This window comes from Alexandromys fortis, unplaced genomic scaffold, assembly GCF_014885135.2.
Source record: "Alexandromys fortis isolate MF-2015 unplaced genomic scaffold, M_Fortis_MF-2015_v1.1 scaffold_52, whole genome shotgun sequence".
Classification (NCBI taxonomy): domain Eukaryota; kingdom Metazoa; phylum Chordata; class Mammalia; order Rodentia; family Cricetidae; genus Alexandromys; species Alexandromys fortis.
In genome coordinates, this window is record NW_026067929.1 from 10,853,376 (window position 1) to 10,874,015 (window position 20,640).

General features: G+C 41.9%; 1 protein-coding gene across 2 annotated transcripts in view; it reads left to right on the forward strand.

Moving 5' to 3' along the window:
• Rsu1 (Ras suppressor protein 1) overlaps positions 1-20,640 on the forward strand; it is a 171,380-nt gene that overhangs the window by 86,673 nt on the left and 64,067 nt on the right. For both annotated transcript variants that reach the window (XM_050144795.1, XM_050144794.1), the window contains one exon: positions 3,802-3,934. In XM_050144795.1, coding sequence (XP_050000752.1) covers positions 3,802-3,934 — 133 coding nt within the window. The remainder of the gene's footprint in view (positions 1-3,801; positions 3,935-20,640) is intronic.

Genomic DNA, 20,640 nt, shown 5'->3' on the forward strand with positions numbered 1-20,640 from the left:
AACTCATACCATCCTGTCTCAGTTTCTTCCCCTAGCATTATTGATGTGAACCACCATGCCAGCTTTTCCTTGTGTTTTCAGGTTACTGGGGCAAGCCTTAGAACGCAGCAGAAAGGGGCTCGTGATATAGTCCAGAAAAAGAAGCCAGCCCCCTTTCCTAACTGTGTCAATCAAATTTGAACTTTGAATTAACCGATGCTGGTCCATGGCATCTTCCCCAGTCTCTGCCATGGCCCATGCACTCTTACACTGACCCAAGGTCCTGGAAATATAGCACAGCCAGAAATCCTTTGTGCCTGAAAACAGCTTGCCTTTGGAAGTCCCTGCTCCTCTTTTTGAAGTGATGAAAACCTCATATTCCTGTGGTCCCTGTCTAAACCACACACTCGGAGGAAGCCATTGCTACAGCCTTAGTTCATGGTAGTGGGCAAATGATGCAATGCCCTGGATGCTTGGTCTGCAGAAGAGAGCTGTACCAAGTGAAATTCAGCTATACTTCTCAGCAGGGTAACCAGCATTAGGGTCAGAAAGAGAAGACAGTTCCCACCAAATTCCCTCCGATTGGGGGAATCCCTTTTGTCTAGAAGTCAGTTGGTGTCCTAATTCCATCAATCTGTAGTATTTACCACCTTGTCCCAGTGATCTTTCTTTGTTTCATTGTTGACAAGGCTAAGTGCGTAGGAAGAACTTAGATGCAGGAAGATGACGATATGTCAGCTTCAGTGACATGTCAGGTGGGTGTGTTAGAGGGGTTTGTTCACCTCAGCTTTTTACTGAATTGTTCCTGTAGTGACTAATACCTAGTACAAGGGACCTTGCTCAGGTGGTTGTGCGTCCTAAGGACAGGGTATAGAGTGTATATTGTTCATGAAAGATACAACATATAAGAAATACGGACTTAGCTTTTGAGATTTCTACCATCATCCTCTTTAGGATAAGGGGACTCTGAAGGACAAGCATTAGTGACAGAGTGGTATGGAAGAGATGACTTAGGAATTGAAAACCTAGATCATAAGAAGAAATCAGAGCTATAGAAAAATGCAAATGAGAGATTAGTTTCCTTCTTAGGAACCCCAACAGCACCCCCTCTCCCAAAGTACATGAAATGGTTTGGAGAATCAAGCTCATTAATTTTCCGAGTGATATAATAGCTGACCAATGTTTAATCATTAAGATGAGGAAATTGACAGTATTGATAATCTTGGAGAGCAATGTATCTGCTTGGTTTTGTACTGTATATCAACAAAATCAGTTTCTTTGGAAAGAAGTGATGAATTACTTCTCTAATATTTAGTAATATGTCTTCTTTAAAAGTTATTGTAGGCTTGTAGAAAATTATTTTTTTATTTTTAAGATTATAACACAATTATAATGTTTCTCCCTTCCCTTTCCTACTTCCAAATCCTCCCACACACCCCTCATCCTTTAATATCATGGTCTCTTTTTTCATTAATATTTTTCTTGCTCTGTTTTTTTTCCAGTTTTTATAACAAAAGGGAAAGCATCAAAGTTGTTTTAAGAAGAAGCAAGTTTAACCACTTTGTAGCAAAAATTTTTGGAGCTGGAGAGATGGCATAGTCAGTAAAGTATATGCCCTGTAAGCATGAGAATCTCAAATTCCCAACGCTGTGTGAAAAGCTAGGCATGGGCACAGTGGTGCATTCTTACAATCCTGACACTGGGCAAGACAGGAGGATTATAGGGGCTTGCTGGCCAGTCGATTTCAGTAACCTCCAGGTTTATTGAGAGATACTCTGAGAACAGCAAGGTGGCAAGTGAGGAAGACACCCAACATTTGTTCCTAGACTACACGCATGTGCTTACGCTCATGTGCGCACACAGTCACACACACCATGCACACACACATATGCATACACTACATATCACAAAAGAAAATATTTTTTTATTGTTTAGTCCTTCATTCCCAGAGCTCAGAGGAATGGGAAAATTATTTGTGTTGGTCTACTTGCATGTCAAGAACATATTTTCATTGTTCTTACCATTCTGGGAAAATGCCAGTAATGTGTCCGAACAGGACAGCCATGTCACTTGGCATGTCTTGAGAAGGGTAATTGCTGAGAGTCTCTGTTCAAACAGCCCTTGGCTGCAGAAGACTGAAATTGGACCTCTCAGGAAAAGGCTGTGGGGACTCTCCAGCTGAAGCCACATCCATTCCTGCTGTAGAAGTACTCTGTCTTTAATCTTGTCTTCTGTCAACTGACAGGTGGAAGGAAGTATCTTCATGGTTCCTTTTCTATTTTTAAGGAGTCCAAAAGTTGGGGCAGGGAGATTCAATTGATCATGAGTAGGTGATCCACAGGTGGGAGGGAACTTCCTGGCTTCAATGCTTCATTAACACACATTATTGATCTAGATGGACACGCAGATGGATTGCTTTGGCCATGGAAAGAAAACAAGGTTTGGAACCAGATTCAGATTCCTGTGCTGACATTTTCTGACCTGGGGCACATTAGTTCCTTCACCCCAGATGTCCATTTCTTCACTTATAAAATGATGTTAGTAACTGACCTCAGAGACTGCTAGAAAATTAACCGAGGGAGTAATTTCCTAAGGTAATTTGTAAACTGATTAGAGCGATACAAGTGTTAGCCTGTATCATCACCGTGTGAATGAGACTCACTTAGGACTGGTTTCCCATGTGCTCATCGTGTTTGAGGGGTGGATACAGGGTAACACGGCAGTGGAATGTGCTCCTGTCACCTCACTTGGTTTTGTGCTCGATGAAGAACGTTCTGACGATCTGATTTGCCTTAGATCCACTAACACTAGTGTAGCACCATTAATAAAAACCCAGAGACAGAAATTGGGATTCAACCTGAAGGTCAGAGAAGCAAAACACTGGCTCTTACCTCTACCTCAGTCCAAAATGGCGATCCTACGTTTAGGAATCTCAGAATAAGACACTGAGTGAGAGCTGTCTCCTCCCATTTTATAATCCTCTCTAGTGCTGGGATTAAGGGCGTGTACACTACCACCTGCTTTCTATGGCAAGCTAGTGTGTCTACTGGGATTAAAGATGTGTGTCACCACTGCCTGGTCTATAAGGCTGGCCCGTATGACTGTTTTACTTTTCTGATCCTCAGGCAAGCTTTATTTATTAAAATACAAATGAAATGCCAATACACATAAGCATCACCAGGAGGTTTCAATGTTATCTCTTCTTTCAATCTTTGGTTTTAGAGAATAAATTTGATTTTGGTTATATGCATGGGTGGGTGTGTGCTTGGGTGGGTATGTCCATGGGTGAATCTGTCCATGGATATGAAGGCAGAGGTTCTGGATTGCCCTGGAACTGGAGTTAAAGGAGATTGTGAGCCATTTTATGTGGGTGTGGGGAGCCAAACCTGGGCCCTGTGCAAGAGCAGTGTACTGTCCTAACTGCTGAGCCATCTCTCCAGCCCCTTTTTCAGCTTTGAATAAGACTTTTAGTCTCTATAGAAAAAAAGACATGCTGTACTGGACAAAGCATCTTCTTATGTTGGTGCTTGTGAACCTTTCTGTTTCTTCTCTTCCCCTCCCCTCTTCTCCTCCCTCTGTATCTCCCTCCCTCCCTTCCTCCCTGCCTCCTTCCCTCCCTTCTTCCTTCCTCCCTCCCTCCATTTGCTATCAGTTTCTTGAATCAGGGTGTCATCAACACTGCGTATGTGTACCAGTAAGATTTGGGCTAATTTATTTAAAAAATAAATTAAAAATGACTTAGCGTACTTAAGGATTTCTTCATGCTTACCCTGTTGGATGACAGAACCTTCAGCTTCCCTTTCCTTCTCTCCATCTTTTCAGGCAACTTGGATCTAACTGGTCAGAAGCAGGTCTTCAAAGCAGAGAACAACCCCTGGGTCACCCCAATTGCTGATCAGTTCCAGCTTGGTGTTTCCCATGTTTTTGAATATATCCGTTCTGAGACCTACAAGTAGTAAGTAAACTATGCTTTTCTTAAACTTCAAACTGATTTTTAAATTAATATTTTAAATATTTAAATGTGTTTTTAAAAATATCTTGGTATTTTTTTTCTCTGTGTGTTGGTAGTGAGCACATAGCATTGCTAAATGTTTTACTGAAAACTCCAGGTGGTAATTGTCTTTGATAGATGTACAGTATTTTTACTTGACATGTTCAAGGGCATTTTTGCCAGTTCTGTTTAGAGAATTTTTAAGGTATTAAATTGGTTAAATATGCATTGTACTCCAGGAACTTAACCAGACATATTAAGATCAGAGCGCCCTTTACTGTTCTGTGTAGGAGAGTTACGTGTTGCGAGAAACCTTGTTTAGCCTTTATTTATAAAATCTGTAGAGAATACCAGGCCAGCCATTCCATTGCGCAGAAGGTTTTACTATAGTGGGATAATGAGCTCCAGTGGAAACAAGACAGACAGAAGACGAGGAGGGAAGAGAAAGGAGAACCAGCGAGCTTTAGGTCATGACTACACCATGACCTTACGGTTAAGGGAGACCATGGGAAGCCCCTCCCACAATAACTAATGATTCCCACTTCTCTCTTCCTCGTGTTTCAGGGTTCGTGGGTGTCTTCCCACTCCCGCCTACTACTGCTGCCTTCTGTCATTTTTCGATCTCCCCCTAGCTCCTGCACCCTAAGATGTTCATTTATCTCTATGCTTACCTGATTCCTAATGCAGAAGGCTAGTGTAGTTTTAACCATCTTCAGGGAGACTTGAGAAAAATCCAGTTGTATTTTAATCTGCTTCTATTTTCAGCTCCAATTTAGCATCCTGACTGCTAGAGCAAAGCAAGAATATCAATAAAGGATGTGCTCCCTCAAGAGTCTCTTGGATTCTTTTTGAGAATAGAAAAAGCCTTACCCCCACTCCCAACTGAAAACACCAAGGCTGTACTGGGCCAGTGGGTCTGGATCAGGTGACCGGACAGAGACAGTCTCTGTAAATGGCCAGCTGTCTTTCTGCAGTCTTCCAGCAGGGGTGCTGTAGAGAAGACTATGCTGAGGAGAAAAGGAAATACTCTGAAGCTTTGGGAAGGTAGCTCAGTGGCAGAATGGCACAGGAAGGCAGAATTTACATAGAAGCTGACAATATGGCAGCACCTCCTTGTAGGTAAAGCAACTACAGCATGCTTCTTAGATAATGCTGAGACATTCATGAGGCAAGCCCTCAGAATAATGTGGCGTTATTGTGTATGGACTGAACAGGTATGTATGGTCATTATAGATTCCAGATTTTCAAAAATGCAAATGTAGCTCAGCCTTAGAAGTTGTTTAGTTAATGAAAATGTGTGAAAATATAATTGCAATTTAACAGATTATTTTGTGCTTCTTGGTAATTATTGGCATCATGGTTTTTTTTTTCCTTCTGGCTCACAGCTGATAATTTTTTTGTTATCAAATGCAAGGCTATGGAACTTTTTTATGTGGTAATATGCAGAAAAGTGCCCAGACCAGCCTCTATTAATTCAGAAGTAGAGGAAGCATTGCTTTTTATTCCAATTAACAACTTTTGATTTAGTCTAAATTAATTTATAATTTATGGGAGATTAGAATTTATTGTGTATGAAAGCACTACTAAGTTGAATTTCATTTATAAAGATTAATTTGTGAGTTCCTGGGGTTTATGGTACCTCGGAGTCATTATTAGGCAATTAATCATGATTATACATCTTATCAATGGATTCAATTGATTCAGTCCTAGTTAGGATTCTGGATGAAGAAGGGGTATCTTGTTTACTTAGTTCATTGGTAGTTATTTGAAGACGAATACATGATGATTTTAATCAGTAACATATACAGGTGTGTACATACACACACCTGTATATGTATGTGTGTTTACCTGTGTGTTCGGGGGTAGTGCACAGGTACTACAGTGTGCACATGGGTGTCAAGGATGACTTTGGATGTCAGCCCTTGCTTTCCACCTTGTTTAAGATGGAATCTCAGTGCTGTGTATGCAGACAAACCTACCTGCAAGCTTAGCAATTCTCCTTTTCTATCCCACATGTCACCATGGGAGCACTAGTGAGTGCTGTGGTGTCTGTGTCCGGTTTTATCTGAGTTCTGAGGCTCTGACGTGCTTGCCTGGCAGGCACCTTGCCTGTTGAGCAGTCTCCGCAGCCCTGTTTATATTCTCACCTCCTCCGTTATTAGCATCCTCGCCTTGAGGGTTGGTGTAACGAAGCAGTCTGTGTATTATAAACCTATCTTGTGTGTTGGATTAACTGTGGCAAAGTGGATCACCTTCGGTAGAGTTAAATCAACACTGAGAAGTGTAAGGAAGCGTGCAAAGACCTTGTCTCCTTCTTAGGGGACCACCCACTCTTCTGTTCAGCACTGAAGGGGAGGGTGCACTGTGACCTCTTCCCCCCTCCTTGGGACAGAAGTGAATGTTGATGGCTTTCTTTCTCTCAGCTTTTTAGACCATATTCTCTCATCATAACTAGCATCATTTATAAGATAGGCTGGGCTAAAATATGGATCATTATGCAGTTAAGACGCAGACTCAGGTCATAGTCATAAAGCGCTTGCGTGTCCAGCACTGTTCTCCATCACTCGTCCTCACATGTTAACATGCAGGACTGTTTGCAGCCTGGGGGCCTCTGCAAGGACATGGACAGACAGACGCACCCTCATGGTAATTAGCTCCTACCTCCATTCCATTACTGCCAAAGCAGCATTGCATAGATTGCATAGTGTCCTTCTATCAGAAACAATAGTACTCTAATTCTAAAAATTAAAAAATCTAAAACCACCTTTTCAAGGTTGACAGGAGACCAGGTGGCTCTTTATTCATGGCTCTCGTTACTTTTGTAAAGGCAACTTCCATGTCCAGTGCCTAAGTCTTAGTTTCCCAAAGAACCTGAAGTTTTATAGTTTCTTTTGTGTGTGGGTGGGTAGGGTTATATGGCCATGTGTATGCACGCACGTATGTGAATATGTGCACATGTGTATGCAGGCTAGAGGCCAATTCTGGGTGTCATTCTTTAGGAATGCTGTCCACTGAGACATAGTCTGTTACTGGCCTGGAGCTTGTCAAAATGGACAGGCCGCCTGGCCACCGAGTCCCCGGGCATCACTCTCTCTGCTTCCCCAGCACTGAGGTTACAGCCTAAGTGATTCTTCTGTATGAGTCCTGGGAATCTACCTCAGCCTCATGCTCACCAGAAAGCACTTTGCCAACTATCATTGCTCCCCAGCCATCCTTATAATTTCTAATAATTACTTCTTTGTTTCTTTATCTCTTTCACTTTAGCTGATATATCATATCTCCTCTATTTAAAAATACTTAATGTGCATACACATAATATAATGTGCATAATATAATGTACTTATATTAATATATGGCCACATATTAAAGATACATGTACACCTATGAAAACAGAGTTTGATTTCGGATAAATTCCTCCCCCACTTCCTCCCTATTCAATTCATCTTTTACCTAGGTAGAAGCAGGAAAGAATTAGGGAACATTCCAGAAAGTTTTCTTTTCATGCTGGTGACTGAAAAATTTCCCCAGTGCCTTTGGCACTTTTAAGCACATCCCCACGATGTCCTGGATGTAGGGATGTGACAAGCACAAGGCTGGCTCATCTGGTTTACAGGCTCTGATGCGCTATAGGGAGAAACGTGGATATTCAAAATGGGCAGAGAATTGGTGATTGGGCAGAAATGAAACCCTAGGTTTTTTGGAGATGATTTCATTTGATTCAAAGAGGAGCTTAGTGAAGCAGTAAGAAGAGCAATAGGTGTTGGCAGCTAGGATGTTGATTTGTTTTTCATTGTGTGTGTGTGTTTATGACATACATGTAGTGGTCAGAGGACAATTGTAAGGAATGGGTCCTCTCCTGTTGTAGTGCCCAGGAGTTTCATTCCAGTTATCAGACCTGTGTACAGGCCCCTCTACCCAGTGATCCATCCTATGCGCCATCTCACCAGCCCCGCCATATGGCTCTTCAGAGATGCTCTGAAGGATACATACACTCTGGGTGTTCATTGGTCGTAGCCATTTCTCAGGTGGAGACTGCTCTGTGTCCACCCGTCTTCTTGCTTCAAGGGGAAGATGCTGACGGTTGTCATTGTGTTACCCGTTGTGTCTTGTGCCCCTGTTAATGTAAAATAAGTGGCTGAGTCTGGCGTTAGGGAACACATTTAAACGCAGTAGCATTTTCATTCCGTTGCTGAAGCACGCGTCACCTTTGAACTCTTTGGGGGATGGTACCTATTCACCTACTTATTTCTATTTGACTTCTTTGATGTCTGTAGAAATTTGATGGACCCATCGCTGCTTGTTACCTTTCCAGAGGTAGATTTTTTTTTTCCTGCTGAAGGAGCAGCCGGGCTGAAGTCTGAGCGCTTGACAAGATCTACCGTGAAAGGGAGTAGCTCGCACTTCCCACATTTCCATCTAGGCGTGCACAGAGCAACCACAGCCATTTTAAAAGCTGACAAGTTCACTCTTGTCAACAAGTTAACAAAAGGAGACATTTGACAAATGCTGGGCTGAAGACGTGTTAGTTGAAAGAGGCCTTTGGAACACGGGCGTCCCCATGAAGGGTGCAATTTGCAGTGTGGCAAGCCCACATTCTCATTCCCAGCCTGACTTGACACAAAAGATGCTTCTCCCTTGTTCTTCTGCCTTGTGGCTTGCTTTTCTCCCCGGGGAAATACGCCCCCTCGGGGGATTCTCCTTTCACGGGAGTTAGTGGGAACAGTGCTCAAGGGCAGGTGGGCAATTACGACAAACCACCAAGCATTTTATTTCTCTTCGCTGGGGAATCCGGCAAAACCAGCCAACTTGCTTGATTTATGAGGACTAGTTATTTTATCTGCATGTAGAATTAAAACAAAGTTACCTTTCCTTCTGCACTGTGGGCAAACCTGTCCCAGGGTATAATGGACATAAATGGGCTTTATTAATCAACTAACACATCGTCTAATAGCTGCTGGGTCAGCAGCCTAGAAGTTCTTTAAGTCACCAGTGCATCTGGGACCCAGGCTGTGCATCTGGAACCCAGTTTGTGCTCCCTTATCTGGTACCCAGTCTGTGGGCCCTTACCTATGCATCTCGAAACCAGTCTGTACCTTTACCAATGCATCTGGTATCCAGAATGCGGGCTCTCTCCCTCTAAGACAGCCATGTGAAGCAGGGACTCATATCTAATGAAAACTCTGAAAGACTTTTAGGTTTTTCTAGGGAATTGTAGATGGATGCACAAAGCTAGCAGATGGTTTTATGAATATCTTCAGAAAGACCAAGGAGAGAGTTGAACCATCAGGACCTTTTGATTCTCTCTGTGAATTTTACATACTGGTAAACAGTATACAGTACACTGTAGACCTTCTTGGTGTAATTATTGTATCTGGAAATAAATTAAGCCACATGCAAATAATACTTCTGTACAGTAGAAATGAACAGGAAGGAACAAAGCTTTCCTTAAAGCTTTGATATAGAGATTGCTTTTAATCTTAAAAGTTAACTATATTCTACTCCCAGTCGTTTATAATTTCCTTTATACTTGCTACATATGTATAGCTGGCTTCCTGTTTAAATTTAATAAATGTATCATTCTATTTCCCACATAATATACGATGAAGTTCAAGCTTTTGGCACCTCTGGTCCATTTTGTCTGCACATGTCTTTAACAAGGATCAAGACAGCCAGCCAGTGGTGGCGCACACCTTCGATCCCAGCATTCCGGGGGCAGAGACACGTATATCTCTGTGATTTTGGGGTCAGCCTTGTCTATAGAGCCAGATTCAGGACAACCAGGATTACACAATGAAACCATGTCTCAAAAACCAAAACCAAACAAACAAAATGTCAAGGGTTGCTACAAAGTATCAAAGGAAAAAGAGACATCCATTGAAAGTATTAAATTTGGGGTAGGGTTGTGTCACATCTCTTTACTTTGCAAAGGTACAGCAACAAAACCACCAGACACCTTAGACAAGTCACAACTGACTCTTTACCCGAGGCTGCAGAGGCGGCCTTCCATACATGTTGACCTTTGAGACATTTTCAAACCTTGCTGACCTTCTACAGGAGACCCATTCCCTTAAACTGCGCCGAGCCTGAGACTGCACCTCCACCTCTTCTTTCAAAGGATGTGCCTTCTGCAACCACCAGCCACAACCCTTCACTAACAAGTGATACAGTCCTTAGGTGTGTTTGGGGTTGACGGCATTAAATCATAAAATCCCATAGCTTTCATTTTTCCCCATATAGCAAATGGACTGTGAACACAGAATTTAAGAATGTTTATGTAATAGTGACTGTCAACATTTGATTTAGTTGCTCAACTCTTTCTCTGTCTGGTCATAGTTGTTAATTGTCCTAGTAAAGTCGTGCTTCCCTTTGAGGGTAACAGGAGATTTGGAGGACGAATGTCTAATATTTTTCTGTCTTCCATTTTTTTGGAAAATCACTTAATAAGTTTTGCATTGAAGGATTTTTTCCTTTCTGTTTTGTGTCGTAGAATTATTAAATTTCACACATAACTATTATTTTTAATTGGACAGATTCATAATTTATTCTATGAAAGGTTTTTTCCTTTATTCTTTTAAACATGTTTATGAAGATTTCCTTTCTCTACTCTTGTGTTAAATGATTCCATTTTTATAAAGAAAGGTGCTTTCCGTTTGACATTTCCCATGCCCTGATACTCTGCGAGTTACACTTGAGAGTCTTCACCCGCCACACCTGTGAAGTTCAACCTGCGAAGGCTTGAAATCCAGCCTTTAGAATCTTGCTGGTGTTCCAGGTGGCATCTATACAAAATGACACTTGATAATATCCTATTTTGGAATGGTTCCCTCTCGACAAGCTTAGGTAGAAATCCAGACTTTGAAAATGGTCCCTTCTGATGTCCACAATGACTGTCGCGGTTTTCCTCAGGTCCTCCCTCTAGTGTGGTCAGGCCTTGAGGATGCGGATTTCCTGAGATTCTGCAGGGACCTGGCGGTACCAAAGTCGACAGGAGGTGAAGCCCTGTGCCTTGTATTTTTCTCAGTGACTCCTGAAGTTGTCATTAAAAATCCCTGATTAACCTCTAGAGGATCGAAATGGGGGCACACCTGCTCTGTCTGTGGAGGAGATGTTTATTCTGAACTTTGCCCACAGAATCCATCAATTGATCATTTTAAGGTATGGAGCAGCCTCTTCCCCTTCCACCTCTTTCTTGTCGCCCATTCCATTCCTCTTTTCCCACCCTGTTCCTCCTCCTCTTCCTCTTCCTCTTTTTTCTTTCTTCTTCCCCTCTCTCCCTCCTTTTCCTCTTCATCCTCCTCCTTTCTTCTCTCCCTACTTCTTCCTTCTTCTCTTTCTCCTTCTTCCTCTCCTTTTGCTTCAGTATCCCTCTCCTTCCTGTCTTCTCTCCCCCCTTCACTCCCTCTCTTGATTGTTGATATTCAGACTTGCACTGAGCTTGTGTATAGCCTGTGATGCATGGCACGCCACACTATGATGTCATTTTAAGACTAGTATAATATGTATAATTTCTCACACTTGGCAGGAAGAAAATAAACACCAACTACTCTATCCACATTCCCCAAAGGAAATATGTCAGGTGATTTCCTATTCAAGAAGAACTGTTTTTGAGTTCCATGATTAGATAGTAGTCACTTGATATAATCACTTTGACCTGTACAATATTGACATCTTCAGTGACAAAGATAGCCCTCCGTATTGATAATCTTTCTCAGATTCCCCAATTGGAGCATTCAGAGCTCGATGCTTTCTATCCAACTACAGTGAATTATTGCTTGAATTTACTTTTTTTATTTGAGAGATAAATTAAAAAGTGGCACTTTTATATGATCAAACTAAACTGCCTCTGGTTTCTATTCTCTACACAGTTGTATCTTATTTTATTGCATGCTAGCTTTTTACTGAACCCCAATCTCTTATTCTAGTTGGACATTGTTGAAGGTGTTATTTATTTATTACTATTATTTTTGGCAGTTAAGTGTTTTTCCTTGTTGTCAGGCACATGGGATCAGAATGAATTATGTTATGAAAAGTGTTTCAACCAACTTTATCAGATAAAAACTTAAACATAAGTTATATTCACAGGCGTTTGTCAGGGTTCCAACTTACTCATCAAGCATCAGGGAGATAATTTTTTATGTTTTATTATGTTGAGTTTGTATATTGTTTCATGCGTGATTTTAAGATTTATGGTATGAAAAATGTTTATGGTAAAGAAAATAGTTGCTCACTAGTATAGTTATTTTTAGCTAGCTTCATAATAGTAATATGTGAAGCCCATATTAGTAATGTAATAATTCTATTATCTTTAAAATATTAAATATGTAAGCCTTCAGTCTCTGCCCAGTTAGATAGTGGTTGGTTAGTGGTTGAATCAGATGCCAAATATGAGTTTTTCATGATAGGCTAAATAAATGACTACTCTGGCTTTTAAAAATTATTATTTTGTCTTTTTATGGGGGTTTCTGCTCTGATAATTTTACCTTGACCATTGGAATTGGTTTACTGGCATTGACACTGGCGTTTGACTTACCATACCATAATTCAAGCCAGTAATCCCAGGCCAGCTGTCAGGGGGGTTGGTTCCTTCTGAGGACCATGAGGCAGTGCCTGTTCAAGCCTATCAGTTGCCCAGGTATGTGGGTTCCTTTTTTCCTGCTGTGTGGGTGGGTCCTTCTTCTTTCCCTGGTAGATGGATGGCTCTCTTTCCCCACCCCTCTTCACCTATTTTTCTTTCTATGCCCTTCTGTTCTGTGACCAAATTTACATTTTTTTAACAAACAAGAACACCAGTCCCACTGGGTTTAGACCCATCCTAATGGTCTTAGTTTACTTGATTTCTTCTATAACAATACTGTGTTCAAACATGGTCACATTCTGAATTTAGGGTAGGATTTACTACATCTTCATCAAATAGTAGGGCTGATGGAAGAGAACATCACCTCTACTCCATAATATTGTTACCCAAGTGCCGTTGAATCATCCTACCGTCTCCTCTGAGGTCTTGCATTGTGCCCCCTCAAGATTGGCATCTGGAGTAACATGTCCCTGCAAAGCACTTCCCCATCCATGCCCCCTCAAGATTGCCATCCGGGTACTTGTGTCCCTGCTTGACATCCGGAGTAGCATGATCCCCCAAAACACGGTTTTCACCAGGTTTGCCACAGGCTGGCTCCCACAAGGTTTTGATGCAGGCGAATGGTTTTAAGGCTAAATCTTGTCAAAATCCAAGCTGGTCTGAATTTGAAGGTACCTTGTGAATGATAGAAAGCTAAGAGAATGCCAGTCTTTAGCTAGAGGGTTCAAGAGGGAACATTTCGTAGATTGTTGCCCACTGGACACCATTTCATTTCCCATATAAGGAACATGTTAGTTTCTTTTCTTGTCCCAGTGACCAAGCATCTGATAGACAACATAAGAGGAAACGTTTGTTTTGCCTAAGATTTGGTTTCCGGGATGCAGTCTATCTAGCTAGAGGGACAGGGGCAGAACAGAGCAGTGCACAGATGATAGCCAAGGAGCAGAAACGGTTACCGTGCTTGTTGGACTCTCGGCCTCCATTGTTCCTTTCCACTCTGTCCGGGTCCCCAGCCTGGGAGATTGGCACCACCTATGTGTAGGGTGTGTCCTCACCCTTAGTCTGCTGTGGAAGTGCTGTAACAGATACACCCACAGGCATCCCCCAACAATCCTGGGGGTTTCTAAATAAGACCACGTTGACCATACCAGTGTCACAAAGAGAGATGCATTTTAGCAGGCTTTTGTGTCACTTGAATGCTACCAGTAGACATGTACTGTTTCAGGGGACGTTTTCAGCTCTATGTGACACCTGTTGGGATTTCTCCTGTAAGTGCGCAGGCGCAGTCTGTCTCAGCCTGGAGTCCAACACTCATAACTGGAGCTGGCATACTTTTTAAAGTCATTGTTCCCACTTTGACTCATGAGATCCCTGAGTGAATGGCCAAGATGGCAGACACTATAGAGTTTTTTCTCTCGGTGCTAGATTGTTTTACTTTCCCAGAACAGCCATCAAAGATAAAGGACTTGTTTTCATACTATGCAACATGAGACCGTAAAGATGCGGTGACTCTATTGTGAAACCCTGAAGACAGAAAGGAGGAAAGGCTCTGGGTATTCTTTCTTTCTTTCTTTCTTTCTTTCTTTCTTTCTTTCTTTCTTTCTTTCTTTCTTTCTTCCTTCCTTCCTTCCTTCCTTCCTTCCTTCCTTTCTTATTTATCTATCTATTTACCTATTTATTTATTTATTCAATGATAGGCTTACTATTTAAGTCAAGAAACAACACATGAATTCTAAAGAAAATAATTATAGCCTATGTTAGTCTTAAAGGAAGTTTCAAGGAAGGGCTGGAGAAATAGTTCAGTCTCTAAAGTGCTTGATGACCTGCGTTCAAGCCCCAGAACCCACGTTAAAAAGAACATGGTGGCACATGCCTTTAATTCCAGCACTTGAGAGGCTGGATCTCTGTGTGTTTGAGGTCAGCCTGGTCTACAAAGCAAGTTCTAGGACAGCAAGGGCTCTCTAACAAAAAGAAACAAAACAAAAAGTTGGGTGAGGTGCCTTGCCTTGCTTTGTAATAGAGAGATGCATGGAACGTGCTAGGTAGCCAGCCTAGCACACCTGGAAAGTCCCAGGGCAGCGAGAACCTATTCCTCAAAAACAAGGCAGACAAGACCTGAGAAACAGTAACCATGGTTGACTGCTGGCCTCCACATGCTCATATGCATAAGTACACACACAGCTCCTCCACACGTGTACACTTGCACACACGCACACACTCACTCACACGCATGCACACACACACACCAGCGTGGCTTCTATCTCAGTTCTGCTTTGATGAATGATCTCACCAAATTTCTGCATCTTTAATGAGGTAGTTTCTGAATACATCTTCTTTTAGGGTCATTCCAGCAACTATTTCTTTACTATTCTAGAGAGTTCTTTATTAGTCTAGAGAACATGGTTTATTGTTATACTAATTCGTTATTTTTTAAACATAGTTTAATTCTTGATTTTAACACCCAATCGGTTTTCCTTTATTGATTTCTTTTTTTTTTTAGCAAAGGAAGACAATGATGACCCCAAATATAAATTGTTACAGGAAAATGAATACAAGATAAAATTACCAGATCAACCTTTTATTCTATACTTTATGGAATATCTAATATATGTTTGGCAGTAACTTATTCTTACACATGAATTCCTGACACTTTCGATTCGTCAGACTTATTAATCAATGCAGTCAGTATCAGAGCAATTTTATGAGACTTACCAGTCATCAAAAATTTATTATCAGATAAATCAAAGAAACAACGAGCATCTTAATAGGGTAGAGAAAGAGGCATGTACAGGATCATTTAAGGCTGTGCTTTTTGTCAGTTGTGTGTGATATTTACAGCCGATAGCAGAGAACTTACTCATAATTTCACACACGCAGTCAGCAGGGCAATCGTTATCTTCTTGGGTGCAACGTTTCTGTTTTTCTCCAGAAGAATATCGTGCTTAGCTTACTATGAAACCCAGGATGCTAAATAAACAGGAGGTAGAAAGCATCATTTCCAGTGTTTTGCAGACATAGGACCTGCACTTTCTTCTGAATTTCCATCACAGAATTACTGGGGTCAGGCCTTTGGGCATGGTGACAAAAGCACACAAAGGAAGGGGTGGGATTCAAATTGCCTTCCATGTAGATATATTTCACATGTTTCTTCTGAAGAATAGAAACGGACTTCGGTTTACTAGATTTTGATATTCTTTAGAAGGTTTAATTAAAGATTCGGCTCTGTGGTGTGGGTTGAGCTGCGTGGAAGGGGGTTTCTCTGTTATCTCTAGTTCTTTCTTGAATGTATCAGTACCTCATGATCCTCAGGACAAAAGGGCCCTGGCATGACAAAGCCTTTATGCAGAGCCACTGAGACTGAACCTAGAATGACAAGGCTATGAGATATCCCATGCCAGACACCTAATTTCCACCACAGACCTTCATGTTAGCTGAGTTCTCTGCTGAGTGTTCTTTATTTCCGTCCTTGCCTGTGGAATATTCAGGTATTCTTCCATTTTCAGCTTCAATTGTGCTTCCCCAGATCCCTTGCTACCCTTCTGCTGTAGGGTCCTTCTACTATTTCTTCAGGACCTTTCCTTTTCTTGGTAGCAGTCTTCATGATGGTTGTAATAATTGCTGTCATATGTAAGGGTTTACCAGGCATCAGGCTTCTTACATGTATGTACTATTCATTACTGTGAATACTACACATATTTTGGGAGTAATATATATGTACACACACTCACGCATGCCCACACATACTTTTGCTTTACGAGTCTAGAATCTCTCTGAAAGTGATTTCAGATTATGTAGCTTTATATGTGGTATGCTCTCGTTTATTACATAAACGAACCATCTCATGCAGAGGAGTCATTGGCAGGTCACCTGATGTCTTCAGAATAATTCCGTTCTGAGGACCAAAGTGTGTAGCACTTTTTGTTTTTTTCAGGGAGATGCTAAATAATACTTTAAACATTAAAACGCGTTCTCAGTATGTGGTTGAAGGAGATTAGGTCTTTCCAGGTGCTTCTTGTTTTTATAGCTCTCTTCACGTCTAAGTACCTTTCTTTTCAATGGCAGTGATGCCTCACTTCAGAGGGAGACCTGGGTGAATCCGAGGGTTTGCTACTTGCCAGGCTTTTGTTTGTCCACCAATGGAGGACTCCCTAGGACTGGGAAGTATATGGATGTGTTTGTGAGCCTGAGGAGTATTTCTGAGGGACACACAATAAACTAGGAAAGGTGATTATCTCTAGAGGGAATAAAATCCACAAAACCAGTTGATGTAGTATGGAGTGGGCATGTGCTCTTCACCTTTTAGGTTTAGGTTCAGAGGGAACGTTTCCCGTCATTTAAAGAACACAGGGGTGGGAGTAAGGAACGTGGCGTGGAGGTGCCACACTTATTCTCATACTCAAGGAGGACTGTTTTCCTTCCCTCCTTCAGTTTGGGGGCTGTAAGCGAGGATGAAATGTGTGTTTCAGACTGTTTGTGTGTGATGATGAGCACTTTAAATCTGTTCTCATTATGTGTGCTTGATAAAAAACCGCCCGAGTGGTGATCTTTTAATAGCATGTGTCTTGCAACTAGCAAATTTATTTTGGTACCAAAAGCTAGATAGCTCCAGAGGAATGTAAATTTTGTCAGTAAAAGTTTTGTTTGATAATACTTAAAAGTCTTGAAACTTTTTTCAGCTTTCTGCTTTATTTCTTTTTTCTAAGTTTAGTTAACAAGATGGGGGCAACAAGAAAACTGGTAGCCACAGAGAAAAATCAATTTTATAGAGAAATAGGATTGGAAAAGATATGATGGCAAATAGTGAAAACGGCTCCTTGAAGCCCACCCATCAGGTGAACAGGTTTTCCAGGGCGACTTCGGTTTCACTGCAGTTCAGATATAGAGAGTCGAAGAACTAGGACCGTGAGCTACTTTCACTATGGAAGTTCAGAGCAGGAGGCACCGACCTCTGCAAGTTTTTACTTTGCTGATACCTAAACAGATTAGTGTGTGACAGGATCCGTTCCGGTTGCACTCCCAGCATAGAAGCCACTTTCCTTGACCTCCACCTGTGCTGTAGACTCCATGGGGTCTGCATTCACAGGCCTCATCTCCCATGAAGGCGTGGCTCAGAGATGTCGGCATCCACCTCTGCTTGCAGGGGCGAAACAGTCACAGGAGAAACTGAACAGCAGGTAGACGAGGCTTGTGACGGAACCAAGCGTCAAACTCAGCCTGTCTTGTTTTAAAAACTCCTTTCCAAGTGTCCTTCTTTCCTTGAAGTAGGAACTAGCACCAGAATGCAAAAGCCTCGACCCCCCTAAAGCTCATTTCCCAAATGAACCTCTTTCTTCACCCTGCTTTAGGGTAATATCTAAGAATGAATGAAGGAGTGATGTCACTCTGTTACAGTTTTAGATGAGGTTACCTCCTCAGCAAAGCTCTCATACTAAGAGCCAGCTGTTGGTGTGGCCACAACTCGGTCCTGAAGACCCTGACCTAACCAGTGATTTCATCTGTGATGGATTTTTAATTTGGTGGCATCACTGGGAGGTGATAGAACACCTTAGCTGGGTCCTCGAAGGAGAAAGCCAGTCACTCAGAGAATGTCACCGGGCTTTATCTGGCTGGCCCCAGGTTCCCCAGTTCCATCTCTTCTCTGCTTTCTGACTTCATGAGGTGAGCAGCCTCCTTTACCATAGATGTCTGCCCGAGGCCTCTGCACAGACCTCTAACAATGAAACAAGAGAATGATGGACAGGAACCTGAAACTAATGCAGAACAAGTATTTTCTCCTTTAATGTTGTTTTCTCAGCTATTTGGTCACAGTGACTAGAAGTCTGTTACACACCTTCATTGAACGTCAATGTGTAGACATTAATGAGATGCTCATGAGCACTTGGCTCGTTTGCTTGTGAGCCAGTTCACTGTCCTACAGAGACATATATATTCTGCTTTACTTGAAGATAAATGTACTAGGGATCGCCAACAGGATCTCCCTTCCTCCATCTTTAGTCCCCAAAGTCTGCCCTTCCATAAGTCACCTTGATTCTTCAGATTCTGACTTAGCATGCCTCTTAAATGGGTTGTTTTGATGCAAAAGGTACAGACCAATTTTCTGGGCAGCTGTACTCCCTGGCTCAATGGGTGTGTGCACATTCATTGTAGGCTTCATGATTGTATTTGTAGTTGATTTGCGTCATTAATATGTGCCCTTTCTGTTTGTTCATTTAGTTAGTAAATTACTCTATGTGTGCATGGCAGTGAGGGGTTGGGTGCATGTGAGTATGTGTGTGTGTTGCTGGTTATGGAGCTCAGAATACCCCCTCAGGTACTATCCTCCCTAGGTACTGTCTGCTTTGTTTTTTAAGATGTTACCACTCATTAGGACTTGGAGAGGACCATGGGGCTCACTGATTCTGCTAAACCAGCTGACCAGCAAGCTCTAGGGATCCTCCTGCCTCTACCTTCCCAGCCCTGTGATTACAAGTGTTTCCTCCATGCCTGGATGTTTATGTGAGCACTTCACTGACTGAGCCAGCAGCAGCTCAGAGTAGGACTGTTCTCTAGCATGCTTGATTTCTCTTTGAATTTTAAAATGGACTTCTGGCCTTTTACAGATCATCTTGTATTAGATTGGTTTACAGGAAGTAAATACACATAAAGAACTTTCACATAATTTCTTCTTTGTCCTTTGTGTCTTTGTTTTCTTATTAGCTGTAGACCTTGGTTTTAATTTTCTTACCCTTATGAAGAAGTGATTATTCTCCGAGAGTCCCCTTCCTTGAGGTGGGAAATAGCACTTGAATGCAAAAACTAAGGCCTAAAAGCACACTTCTCGGCTGAGCCTCAGGACTAGGGCAGCGTGGCGTGAGGTCCACTAGATGCCTGAGTAGAAAAGTTGTCATCTTCAGAGGACTGCTCATTCACAATGATTTCCACCATTGCCTCTTTGTCTAGGTCTGTGTGTGTGTGTGTGTGTGTGTGTGTGTGTGTATGTGTGCGTGCACGTGCGTACATGCATTCGTGTGTCTTTTCTGCATTATCGGAATTTCTTGGTCCAGACCCTTCTGAATATATCAACTTATGTATTTACACGAATAGTGGCCTTCCACTAGAGCATGGTCAATTTACCAAGGACAGCGCTCTTAAAACTGACTAACCCATCTCTTAGTAGCTAGCAATTTCTAATAGATTTTTAGTGGTGGGCCATGATGTCCACCTCATCTCTCCATGCTGAGGTTCACCTTGAATTCTGCCTTGAATTTGCACAAGGATGTGCATGTTGTCACAACCACTCTATGTTCATATGCGTAGCTGCCATGTTGTGTCAGGAAGACAGTTTCGTTATATTCATCCACCGTCACTGGTTCTTATAATCTTTCTGTTTCATTTTCTACAATGATTCCCGAGCCTTAGGATGGGGAAATATGATAAAGATATGCTATTTAGGGTTATTCTCTGCATCTTGGCCAGTTATGAGTCTTTGTGTTATTAACATCTAATGCAAATATTAGCTTCTCCAATAAGAGTTAAAAGATGCATTCATTAATCAATGGATTTAATGATAAGCCATTAAGAGTCAGTTTAATATTATGCTCATTTGGCAGAATAATAGTTATAGGTTTCTATGCTGGGGCCTGTGACCTGCCTACCACAGGTTCTTGGCCTGAAAATGGTGCCAGGCATAGTTTTCATCTTGTGGAGCAGGATTAAATTGGATTTAAGTCCAATCAGAAAGTGACTGGTTACTTCCATGATGTCTGTGCCTCTATTGCACCAGTGGGCTTATCTTTCCAGGCCAGGCATTTTTATAGCTCACAGAATTCACAGAAGTGATTACTTTCTCCTCTGTAGTATGCATAGCACCTTCCAGCACTATAAAAGCAAGCCACTGGGGACGAGGCTTCTGTGGTTGTACCAGCTTGCTATCTTCATGTTCTCTGTTCAAGAATGTGGTTTCTTCATTGGTAAGGTGTTACTGCCAGGTTCTGAAGGTTAACCAACAGCATTGTCCATAACATGTAATGTTTGGGGGTCTATGAGACTCAGTGTAAGTAACAATTCAAAAGAGGTAGCCAATTTCTGGCACTGGCTGGCACTGGGGTTTAATTTG